Source organism: Toxorhynchites rutilus, chromosome 3 (genome assembly GCF_029784135.1).
Source record: "Toxorhynchites rutilus septentrionalis strain SRP chromosome 3, ASM2978413v1, whole genome shotgun sequence".
Taxonomy (NCBI): domain Eukaryota; kingdom Metazoa; phylum Arthropoda; class Insecta; order Diptera; family Culicidae; genus Toxorhynchites; species Toxorhynchites rutilus.
This window is the reverse complement of record NC_073746.1, coordinates 177,365,624-177,378,140: the sequence shown is the minus strand read 5'-3', so window position 1 is coordinate 177,378,140 and position 12,517 is coordinate 177,365,624. Positions and strand designations below refer to the sequence as shown.

The window sequence follows — 12,517 nt, the reverse complement described above, 5'->3', positions numbered from 1 at the left end:
TTGAAAGCGGCTCTTAGGATGTAAACACATTCTACATACATGAATTGCAACCTTCTTGCGATTCGACAAATTTAGACGATTTTATTGAGCAAAACATGTATTTTTGTACTTCCATAACTGCACCATGAGCCATCTTGTGGAAACGGAACGAACTACTAATGCACAACTAATATATGACGAATTTCATACCAACTCGACTGGCCGTTGGCAACACCATTTCAGATAGCAGTGAAACGTTGTGGGTGTAAAGACATGGGTCATTTAAGCAACTTTGCATACTTGAAATATTTGAAAAATAATTAGACTACTTTTTTGGAAAAAGCCAATTTTTTTTTAATGTTTACAGAAATTTATGACATAAAAACTATGATACCAACAAAATTCATGTCATAGGATGAAATGTAGGAAATTGTTTAAATTTTCACAAAAAATACCAAAAATTTTTGGAAAATTTTTTTACTAAATTAAAAAAAAATTATTTTAAAAATTAAAATTAATTTTTCTCAAAATCGTTTTTTTTAATTCCAATATATATATATATATATATATATATATATATATATATATATATATATATATATATATATATATATATATATATATATATATATATATATATATATATATATATATATATATATATATATATATATAATTACGTTTACATTCACGGTTTAATCGAAAAAAAACATTTATTTCACTCTTTATCACTACAAGGTTGTACACATAATGACCTAGCTATTCGAAGGTGAGATCTTAAATAACCTAAATCTGCTGATGGGACATTTCGGATTCGATGGTGGCGTCTATGGACTTTGATCGGGTGGCGTGGTTCAAGGTTGTTGATGATGTTGCGTTTTCCTATTGTGAGCAGAATGCTGACTTATGCGTTCTGTGCTGGTGTTGATGTCACGTGGCTTGCTCCATCACGTAATTCCTCCGGGGGGTAAGATTGGACGTCCTCGGCCAGTTGCTGAGATTTTCCTAGTTTCTTCTGTTTCGACTTTTTGTTCGAACGGGGATAACGAACTGTAAATACAACTTTTTTCCTGCGAAAACAGATAATCGCTATTGTTATAATGATGAAAGTGGTGAATGAGAAGCTTCCAAGTATTCCGTAGAACCATCTTTTATGTTCGAATTGCTGTAATACAATGTGTTCAATTCGGTGCCGATTATTCATCGTTTGCCAGGTTAAAGTTGAGAAGTTTTGTTTGTTGATTATGTACTTATTTAGTGATAGTCCTGGGAATATTCCAATTAATTGTTTTGTGTTGCTGATAATCTCCTCGGAAACGAAGGTCTCGTTTTCAATTTGGATGCTACATTTTTCGAAATTTAGGAGGAAGTTTCCTGTTAATATTCGATTATGCGGTCCGCAATTCGAACTAATGAATTGATTCTTTACGTTGACTATCAGGAGTTTGCTTCCTGGAAGGGATTGTATTGTTGTCTGGTTTGACTGGGTGACATAACAATGGCTTTCTAGTCCCATTACTATAGGAAAAACACAGTGGTCAGAAAATGGCTGTGTTTCATGTAGCTGTTGGACCGTCTTTTGAGGTTCGTTCGTTGTGAAAAGTTTTTTGTTTGATTTAATGATGTAACTTGGAGCGTCTGTAATAACAGTATCATTGACGATAAGTGGGATGACTTTGATTATTTGGCAATCCCCATGGGTTTTAGGTATTTCCAAAATGTAAAGCAGTGTGTCATTCCTACTGGCTACTTTTGGTTTCACGTAGTTCAAGGCGTCTTCTGGGAAATCAGTTGTAATACCTTGTTCGTTCAGAATTGATTCGATCAGAAAAATTTCTTTAAGTGTTAGTAACTTACTGCTTGGCAAGGATACTCGTGATCTCAGTATAGTGTCTTCGATCTCTTCGAGGATATTGTTGGTTGCATCCAGGGATAGTAATAATGTGATTGCATCCATCTCTTTCAGTAGTATGGTGTTGAGTGAAGTATGATGATCGATTAGTTGATTGATGTTGTTCGTTATTGCTGTAATTCTCTCGTTAATTACGTGGTTCACTTTGAGTTGCTCATTTGATTGGTCGATTAGGTCATTTAGGCTGCTATTGATGAGGCGCAAGTCTTCCGCGTCGGGGCTTCCTGCAATCCATTTCCAGGCTGTTCCAATGCTGTCCCATCGTTTCTGTCTTCTACTTTTAATAGGTTTCAGTTGAATTAGGCTATCTGCTATCTGTTTGCTTTTACGTATGATTAGATCTGATATGGGTGAAGTTCTATCTATTCTTCTTGAAATTTCTAAAAATGTATTAGCGTTTTCTTCGAGTATAGTTAAATTTATTGGGTGAACAATTTTTATAATGCCGGTTTGTATGTAACAGTGTTTTAGATGTAATAGTAGTATTGGATCCTGATTTAGGTTTTTGATTTCTAGATGTTGGCAATGATTCTGTAGAAACAGACAAAATAAAAATGATAGAATTAACTTATACATGGATGGTCGTTTTTGATTCTCTTTATTTTGTTCTTGTGTCGTTTGACCTTTCTACTGTTTTCAAACGTTTTTTCAGTGATTTGGTGAGCTTTGGTTTGGACTGCTCTGGGATCTAATTTTTTTCTTAGATTAGGTTTTACAAATACTTCCTGTCCTTCAATAATGTTGGGTGGGTCTTCTTTTTTGTTATTGTTTTTTGTCTGTTTGTTTCTTGATTTCTCTATGTTTATTTTTGTTTTCGTGAAAATTTCGTTAGCTGTACTAGAAATTTCCTGGGGGTTTACTACATTCCTTTGGTTGAACAAGATTTCGTTCGGTGTATATTCTGTTGCAGAATGTACGCTGGAATTATATAATGAGATAGAAAGTGCAATTAGTGTTGGTGTGTTCATGTCTCTAAATTTATGTTTATTTGTGTTGTAAATTTCTATAATGGTTGAATGTGTCTTTTCAACTTGCCCATTGCTTTCTGAGGATGAGGCGTAGGTAAGAGATGTTCCTAGGTTATTCAAAAAGTTTTTTAGTTGAATGGATCTGAAAGTTGTTTCATGATCCGTTACAATTTGTAAAGGTGTACCGAAATTACTAAAGAAATTTGAAAGTGCGTTTTTTACATCAATAAGGTTTTTGGTTTCAATTGGAATCATTTGCGCGAATTTGGAGAAAGAATCAACCATTGATAGAAAATTAAAGGAATTTATAGAAAAAATGTCCATATGAACTCTCTCCATTGGCTTTTCGGTCGATGGTCTCGGAGATAATTTGATATTATATGGCCTCCTTTCGTATTTATGGGTATTGCAGATTACACATGCGTTGATTGCTGCCTTGATCTTGTTGTGCATCTTTGGGAAGAAGTATGCTCGTTTAAGTTGATTTTCCACCTCCGTTATTCCGCGGTGTGCTCGTTCATGCTCTTTTGTGATTAGTAGATTCTGCCTTTCTTCGGTTCTGACGTCTTCGACTTGATATTGGGTTATTACGAAGTATCCTGATTTGCTAAAATGATTCTTGTAAGATAGTTGGATAAGATTAATTAGATTTTCTGGAGCTAAAATTGCGGTTTGCTTCCCGTTATGGTATTTTTTTTATGAATTCTGTAATTGAGTTTTCGTCGTAGTCATTCATGCTTATTGTTATTCGTCTATAATTTGGGAATGGTGATTCTGATGCTTCTATGTCGAGTCTTGACTGTCGGAATATTAATTGGTTTCTATAGTAATTGATCGGTCTTTCAGTTGATTTAATAAAATAATCGTCCGAATCGTCAGCTGAATGTACTGTTTCCAGGTCTTCGGTGTCTGATCTTGTTGTCTCTGGGTTCTGTTGGTTCATCTGTCCTTCTGGTTCAATGGTTAGATTTTCTGTGTGAGCATTTATTTCAGCAATATCTGTTTGTTTATTTATGTGTTGAGAGCTTAAATCGTCGGTGGTATTTGTGTCCATTTCAAACGTGTTCTCAGTTTTCCTGCTTAGAGCGTCTGCAACGACGTTCGCTTTTCCTTGTTTATATTCTACTGTATATTGGTAATTTTCGAGTTCTAGTCTCCAATGTAATATTCTGTTATTCTTCAGGGATGTTTTTATGAAGGTAAGTGGCTTATGATCCGTAAATAATTTGAATTGATTACCAAATAAATAGGGTTTGTATTTGCGTATAGCCCATATTATTGCAAGAGCTTCTTTCTCTATTGTTGAATAGTTAGTTTCAGCCTTGTTGAGTGTTCTACTCGCGAATGCAATGGGTCGTTCTACTTTGTTTTGTACTTGTGATAGGACTGCACCCACAGCGTAATCACTAGCATCTGTAGTTAATATAAAGGGAAGATCAAAATCTGGATATGCCAGGATTTGATCTGAGGCTATCGTTTGTTTGAGTTTTGAGAATGCTTCAGCATAGTCAGAGTCTTTTGTATTTACGGTCTGGTCTTTCTTTAGATATTTTGTCATCGGTTTCGTGATTTTTGAGTAATCTCTAATGAAACGTCGGTAGTATCCCGATAGTCCAAGAAACTGTCTAATTTGTTTTTCGTTTTTTGGCAAAGGCCAGTCTAAAATTTGTTGAACTTTGTCTGGGTTTGGTCGTATTCCGTTTGGTGTGATTATATGTCCAAGGAAATTTGTTTCTCTACGTAGGAACTCACATTTATCGAGTTGAATTTTGAGGTTGAATTTAACGAGTCGTTGGAGTATTTTGGAAATGTTTTCTAGGTGGTTTTCTAGACTGTGTCCGATGATAATAATATCATCGAGGTAAACATAGCAAATAGAGCCAATAAAGTCGGAAAGGATGTTATTCATTGCCCGTTGAAACGTGGCAGGAGCGTTTTTTAGCCCAAATGGCATCCTCGTAAACTCGAAGTGCCCTTGGCTAGTAGAAAAAGCTGTTTTTGCCTGATGTTTAGGATCCATTTCGATCTGATGGAATCCTGATTTTAGGTCTAACGTGGTGAAATATTGGGATTTGCCTAGATTATCGAGAATATCTTCGATTTCTGGCATCGGGAATTTGTCGTTGATTGTTTTATCGTTTAATTTTCTGTAGTCAATGACTACTCTGATTTTTCGTTTGCCCGAAGCATCCATCTTCTTCGGTACGACCCAAATTGGTGAGGAATATGGGCTTGTTGAAGGTGTGATTATTCCGCTTTGTAACATTTCTCGAATTTGAGATTCGACATCTTGTTTAAAATGATGTGGGTACCGGTATGTTTTTGTATAAACTGGGTCTTCGTCTTTCGTTAGTATTTTATGCTTAATCGCAGTCGTAGAAGTAAGTTTTTCGTCGTTTTTAAGTAAGACTTGATGATTATCAATTATTGTTTCGATAAGTTTGTTTTTTTCGTAGTTTGATAAATGTTGTGTCCGTATTAATTTGTCTATAATTTCTTTATCGGGTGTATCTTTCGAAGTAGTGGGGATCGGACAAAGTGTTTCAAAGTTGTTCACTGTTAACTTCAATTTTGGTACGACAAGCGGTTCTTTGTTTTTAGAAAGTATTTTTATAGTGGTTTTATTGTTTCGAGACGAATATAATCCCGGTTGAATTAGCGTATTTTTAGAGAAATTTTGGTATCTTGGAACAAACCAATCGCCGTCTCTGTCAGTTTCGACTGTGATTGTATGATAGTAATATTTATTTGAGGGGATATATTTCTTAAAACGAGTCTTGATTCCGTTAATGCAGATTGTACCGGTTTTATAATCTATAAACGTATTCGTTTTGGACATAAATTCAGAGCCTATGATTCCATCAAAGAACTCATGGAATGTTAATATGAAGTAAGTTTGTGCTGGTATGTTTGGACCTAAGAGTTTGAGTTTACATTTTTTGTCTATAGTATGTGTTCCGAAGATGTTTTTTATTTTTGTTGTGTTGGTATTTTTTACTGTTGGTATTATTCCTTCCCTGATAATGTTTTTGTTTGCGCCTGTGTCGATAAGCAAGCGTATTTTCTTGCTGCTAGAGATATCTTCGATTAAAAGATAGGGTAGAAAATTTTGGTTTTTTTCTATGTTTCGTTTGTTTCCGAAACAGTTCCGTAAAAATTTGAATTTCCTTCATTAATATCTTCTTCGTCGGATGAATCGTTACCCTTTGATTCCATTTCCGTATTGTTGATTAATTTTTTGTTCAATGTTAATCTACTTCTCAAGGATGGGTCAACATCCATTGGTGTGCCGTAGTTTTGTTTGGTCTGAAATTGTTTTGAATTTTCACCTTCGTTTTTCGGTGAAAATGTGGGTTTTTGAATGTTTGGTGGTCCTCCTTTGAAGGGACCTTCAAATTTGTGTGGTGTTTTTGTTGGTTTTTGGTGTTTTTCACCAAGGCTGTTTGCCACTATCTCTTGGGATTTAAATTTGCATAGGAATGCATACGCATCCTCTATGTCTTTGGGTCGAGCTGCTTGAGCGTGACCGAAGTATGGACTTTTTAGCCCAGATATGAAAGCGGCGAGACCGTCCTCGTCAATAAAAATGTTGATAGCGTTCCAATTATTTTTGTAAACTTCTTTCTGCTTGGCGAGAGTTTTTATATTTTGTATTAACTCTTTACTCCTTTGATAATATTTGTGGATGCTCATGCCATCCGTCATTTTATGTTGCCACAATTGGCACTTATATGTCGACAACTCCTGACGATCGCCTAAAGCATTTGTCAAGATGTCTTTAATCGCATCGAACTCCTTAGGATTCCCCGCTAAACAGAGAATATCCTTAGCCCTTCCTTCGATTTTATTTGTTATGGCTGTTACGTACATTTTAAAGAGTTGATCGTTCACTCTTCCTTTGAATATTTCTAACGTTTCTTCAGCAGTGGTTAACCATGCCGTCAATTGCTTTCTGTTCCCATCAAATGTAGGGAGGGATTTTATCGGATCTGGTATACGGAAAAAATCTTCCACTCTGTATTGGATTTGATTTTGAATTTCATGTTGAATTTGCACATTTGGTGCTTGTTCGTGTGTTACGACTTGTTCAGTTTGTTGGTTTAGTAGCTGTAAAGTATTTTCCTGTTGTTGCTGTCGCTCGCTAATGAGTGCCATCTGTTGATTAATAGCACGAAGTTGTGCGGCAATTTCCTCCATTTCTTTAGTTTCAGTTATTATTAAGCCTGATAGGTCAGGTATTTGTGTATTGTCCTTTAAGGGCACGTGGGAAAAATCACCTGAAGTATCCGAATCGACACTTTCTTCTGTCTCGGATAGATCAGTATTTTGGATAGCAAATTTCAATTGCTTCCGTGCCTTTTTAAGTGCTGTACTATTAGTCACTTTAGGCATAAAGACGATTGTTCAGCGGTACTTGGCTGTCGTCGCGGCGTTTAGCTTTGTGCGAACGAAACCTGATGCGCACCTGTTGTTCGAATCGTTTTGTTTGTGGGGAGGTGAGAATTGACGTCTACTTGGAGCGCGTCGTTCTCAAGAGGGGGGAATGTGCAAAAAATTTACTTATTCGCTTCTGCTTCTGGCTCGTTGAGCGGGAGGCAAAAGTGATTAAAAAAATTTGCACTCTGATCGGTCTATCTGGTAGTGCCGAATCAGTATTTTTGTAAATTATCACTTTTAACTAAGGATAGTATAAGCGGATAATTCACTTACGTGGGTCCTGGGTTCCAGTCTGGTAAGTTGATGTGCCGGGGGGTCCTCGAATCTAGCAACGGATCTAATCCTTTAGCTGCTGACGCTTCCTGCGGGTACCACTTTAGTGAGGTTTTTTATTTCCTCACTGTTCCACTGTTTTTACACTATCACTTCCTAACTGTCACCGACTGCTACAGCGCCAATTACGTTTACATTCACGGTTTAATCGAAAAAAAACATTTATTTCACTCTTTATCACTACAAGGTTGTACACATAATGACCTAGCTATTCGAAGGTGAGATCTTAAATAACCTAAATCTGCTGATGGGACATTTCGGATTCGATGGTGGCGTCTATGGACTTTGATCGGGTGGCGTGGTTCAAGGTTGTTGATGATGTTGCGTTTTCCTATTGTGAGCAGAATGCTGACTTATGCGTTCTGTGCTGGTGTTGATGTCACGTGGCTTGCTCCATCACGTAATTATATATATATATATATATATATATATATATATATATATATATATATATATATATATATATATATATATATGAATAGCCCTTGATATTTCCAACAAGTCGTCCATACATCGGAAGATGGGCACTTTTACAGGGAAAAAGTTTTTCGAACAACAACTTTTTCATGTTTTCTTTGAAAAAAGTACAACTAATCCTAATTTTGTTTAGAGTCAAGATAGCGATATAGTGTAGTGTAAGTTTTAGATCTTATTAAAATATGAACTTTTGTCGAAGACGTCAATATTCTATCTGTTTTAGTTTTTGGAATAGAAGTCATTTTTGTATGAAGACTCCTGAAGAAAATAATGTTTTGCTCGTAACATTTTTGTGTGTAAATTCTCATGTTTGACATGTTCTAAACATGTTTCTAAATAAAGAAAAGTTAGCAGATCATGATCATGATAATGAAAACCTAAGTAATTTCCTACAATTCATTCTCTGACCAACTTTTTGTAGATCTTATAGTATTTAAATTAAGATTTTTCGAAAACAAAGTTGAAAAAACTCAAAGTTAAAAAAGTAAGATACAAAAAAATCTATCAGACCTACAAAATTTTAGTCAAAGAATGGAATGTAGGAAATTAATCTGGTTTTCATTAAAAATTACAAAACAATTTTTTTGGAATAATAAATTGAAAATTAAAATTAATTTCTCTCGAAAATATAAGCTTTTAAAATTCTGAAAAAAAAATGTACATGAATAGCCGTTAAAATTTCCAACAAGTTTTCCATACATCGGACGATGGTCACTTTGCTTCCATTTTTGGAAGAATGTCGGGAGTGAGAATTGAACTCGTGACCTTTAGCGTGAGAGGTATGAATGTTACCACTACGTCAGATCGCCTCCACTGGAAATTTTTTTTCGAACAACAACTTTTTCATGTTTTTCTTTGAAAATATACTATTAATGTTTAATTCGTAAAATTTTTATGTATAAATTATCGCATTTTAAATGCTCTACTAACTTTCTTTCTATTTAGAAACATGTCAAGAGCATGTCAAACGTGAGAATTCACACACAAAAATGTTACGAGCAAAACATTATTTTCTTCAGGAGTCTTCATACAAAAATGACTTATATCCCAAAAATTATAAAAGATAGAAAGTTGATGTCTTGGACAAAAGTCTATATTTTAACAAAATCTAAAACTTTGTCGAATACATTATATCGCTATCTTGACTTTAAACAAAATTAGGATAAGTTGCATTTTGTTCAAAGAAAATATGAAAAAGTTGTTGTTCGAAAAATTTTTTCCCTGTAAAAGTGCCCATCTTTCGATGTATGAACGACTTGATGGAAATTGTAAGGGCTATTCATATATGTATATATTTTTGGGAATTAAAAAAAAATACGTTTTTGAGAAAAATGAATTATAATTTTTTAAATAACTTTTTCGTCAGCGAAATTTTTTTCCAAAAAATGTTTGGTATTTTTTTGTAGAAATTTGATCAATTTCCTACATTTCATTCTCTGACAAGAATTTTGTAGCTATCATAGTTTTCAAGTTATAAATTTTTGTAAAAAATTAAGGAAACATTTTTTTTTTCCAAAAAGTAGTCTAATTCTTTTTCGAATATTTCAAGTATGCAAAGTTGCTTAAATGACCCATGTCTTTACACCCACAACGTTTCACTGCTATCTGAGATGGTGCTGCCAACTCCTAAGACGAACTCTCGGTTTATCACAATGTCTATCAAATTTCTCATTCATAAGTTTTCTTTTCATTCTCTGTATGTTTAAAGCAAAATTTACAATATTTTCTCAAACAATGAAACATACTGTCAAATAATGAAGGTAATTTGAGCGCTCGTGTCAGACGGATGGCTTTCTGGAAAATCGATATTTCCCACTTTCGCTTTGGGAGACACAACAACTTTACTGAGATAAAAACCTACTATTTATTTTTCATAAAATATGTGACAAAAGTTTGATTGGCTTGCCACCGAGTGGCATCCACCCACAACAGATTTGTGGATGCGACTCATAGGCTGGCAGCTGTCGTCTCGCTCGCTGTTTTATTTCATGCTAGCTGACCCGGCAAACTTCGTACCGCCCAAAATTTGTTTTTTGTTATCAATATCTTCAAACATTCACGCGCAAGTTCATGATTCCAATCGCAGAACTGTTCATTGATTGATCTTCTAATCGACCCCGTTGAATTTACCTTTTACTATAAAACTCCAGGTACTTCTACCAAAACTCATCTTTATAATATCAGATTATTTTCAGACACAATTCTCATTCAAGATTTTTCAACCACTTGCAAAAAACATGTTTCTCCGTAACATGGAAAAAATGTTTGATACAGAAAATATCATAGAATAAAGACATACCCCTTCCCTCTTCTCCCCTTAGAGATGGAGAAGGAGTGTCTATTCACCATAGAAACGTTTCGTGCCCCCTAAAATCTTCACATGCCAAATTTGGATCCATTTGCTTGATTAGTTTTCGAATTATGCAGTGTCTCATTTCTATGGAATTCTAGAATTATGTGCAGAACCTTATTGTATTGATTTTGGTAGAAAAATGAGCAATTAAAAAGCATTAAAAAGTCGTTTAAAAAGCAATTAAAAAGTCGTTTAAATATTGGGATTCGGTATGAAATCTCCGTTCATGTCATTATCGCATATTGACTAAGTTATGGCGTCATTACTCATTCGCCTAATCATTTTTGGGAAAGAATGGGAAACGAAATCCTCAAAACACTGTCTAGACGTGATCGCTACATTTATCATATCAAATAATTATCCCAACTACGATAAAAAATTATATATAATTTTATGATTCCACCATAGTCTTACGGCGGGCACGAACCATTCAAAGTACCGACGATAATTTCCAGATACTTCAGAGGTAAGTGTAACTGTGATTGAAATCACGCCTGATTTACAGGTTTGTCATAAAGGGTGTGTCACATCAAATTGCATCACGGAAAAAACGCTGTAGAAATTCGCCCAGTAGACCGATCCTTTTGAAAATTTTAGAGAGTAAAATAAAAACTATTAAACAACTTTTGGCATTTTCTTTTTATTCATACTTCGAGCCCAAGCCCGTATGCTCGCACCTTCCTCTTTACCTCGTCCATAAGGTTCTGTACAACGTCAGGTTGTAGTTTTTTTTTAACAGAAATCCATTTTCTCTTGAAGTTCGCTTCCTATTTGACAACTTTTGGGTTCTTCCGGAGGGCCTGCTTCATAATCGCCCAATATTTCTCTATTGGGCGAAGCTCCGGCGCGTTGGGCGGGTTCATTTCCTTTGGCACGAAGGTGACCCCGTTGGCTTCGTACCACTCCAACACGTCCTTTGAATAGTGGCACGAAGCGAGATCCGGCCAGAAGATGGTCGGGCCCTCGTGCTGCTTCAATAGTGGTAGTAAGCGCTTCTGTAGGCACTCCTTAAGGCAAACCTGCCCGTTTACCGTGCCGGTCATCACGAAGGGGGCGCTCTGCTTTCCGCAAGAGCAGATCGCTTGCCACACCATGTACTTTTTGGCAAACTTGGATAGTTTCTGCTTGCGAATCTTCTCCGGAACGCTGAATTTGTCCTCTGCGGAGAAGAACAACAGGCCCGGCAGCTGACGAAAGTCCGCTTTGACGTAGGTTTCGTCGTCCATTACCAGGCAATGCGGCTTCGTCAGCATTTCGGTGTACAGCTTCCGGGCTCGCGTCTTCCCCACCATGCTTTGCCTTTCGTCGCGGTTAGGAGCCTTCTGAACCTTGTGTGTACGCAGGCCCTCCCGCTGCTTGGTCCGCTGGACGAATGAACTTGACAAATTCAGCTTATTGGCGACATCCCGGACCGAACTTCTCGGATCACGTCTAAACTGCTTAACTACGCGCTTGTGATCTTTTTCACTGACGGAGCATCCATTTTTGCCGTTCTTCACCTTCCGGTCGATGATTAGGTTCTCGAAGTATCGTTTTAGTACTCTGCTGACCGTGGATTGGACGATTCCCAGCATCTTACCGATGTCCCGATGTGACAACTCCGGATTCTCGAAATGAGTGCGAAGGATTAATTCACGACGCTCTTTTTCATTAGACGACATTTTTCCGAATTTACGGAAAATTGACAGTGAAGCATGGCCAACGTGATCTATACACTCTTATCTGATTATAAGCGAAAGCTGAAGATATAATTCCTAAAAATTAAATTTCTACAGCGTTTTTCCCGTGATGCAATTTGATGTGACACACCCTTTACCAATCCGTTATTTCAATCAGAATTACTCGTACCTCTGAAGTATCTGAAAATCATCTGACTATTTTTTTTTCGAAAATCATTTTCTGACTGATGCATAAAAGATCCATCACAGTCGAAAGTCAATTGAGTTCAACTAAAAATCAATTCAAAATTCAGCTAGGTAAAACAAACATTCACAGCATCATGCCTCATGAATGAGCAAAAAGAAAATACTGAAACTAGTCGGAAAACTAGACTTCCTC

General features: G+C 36.0%; 1 protein-coding gene across 1 annotated transcript; it reads right to left on the bottom strand.

Moving 5' to 3' along the window:
* Positions 1–791: 791 nt before the first annotated feature.
* LOC129778961 (uncharacterized) lies at positions 792–7,847 on the bottom strand. The gene is made up of 2 exons (XM_055786160.1): positions 7,570–7,847; positions 792–2,809 (listed from the first exon to the last, which is right to left on the bottom strand). Exon 2 carries the CDS (start codon positions 2,465–2,467, stop codon positions 884–886), a length of 1,584 nt encoding a protein of 527 aa, XP_055642135.1. The 5' UTR covers positions 2,468–2,809; positions 7,570–7,847; the 3' UTR covers positions 792–883.
* Between the last annotated feature and the right edge of the window lie 4,670 nt (positions 7,848–12,517).

Bases quoted from the DNA above. Each gene is read 5' to 3' on its own strand.
- LOC129778961 (XM_055786160.1), bottom strand. From the start codon at position 2,467: ATGTATAAGTTAATTCTATCATTTTTATTTTGTCTGTTTCTACAGAAT.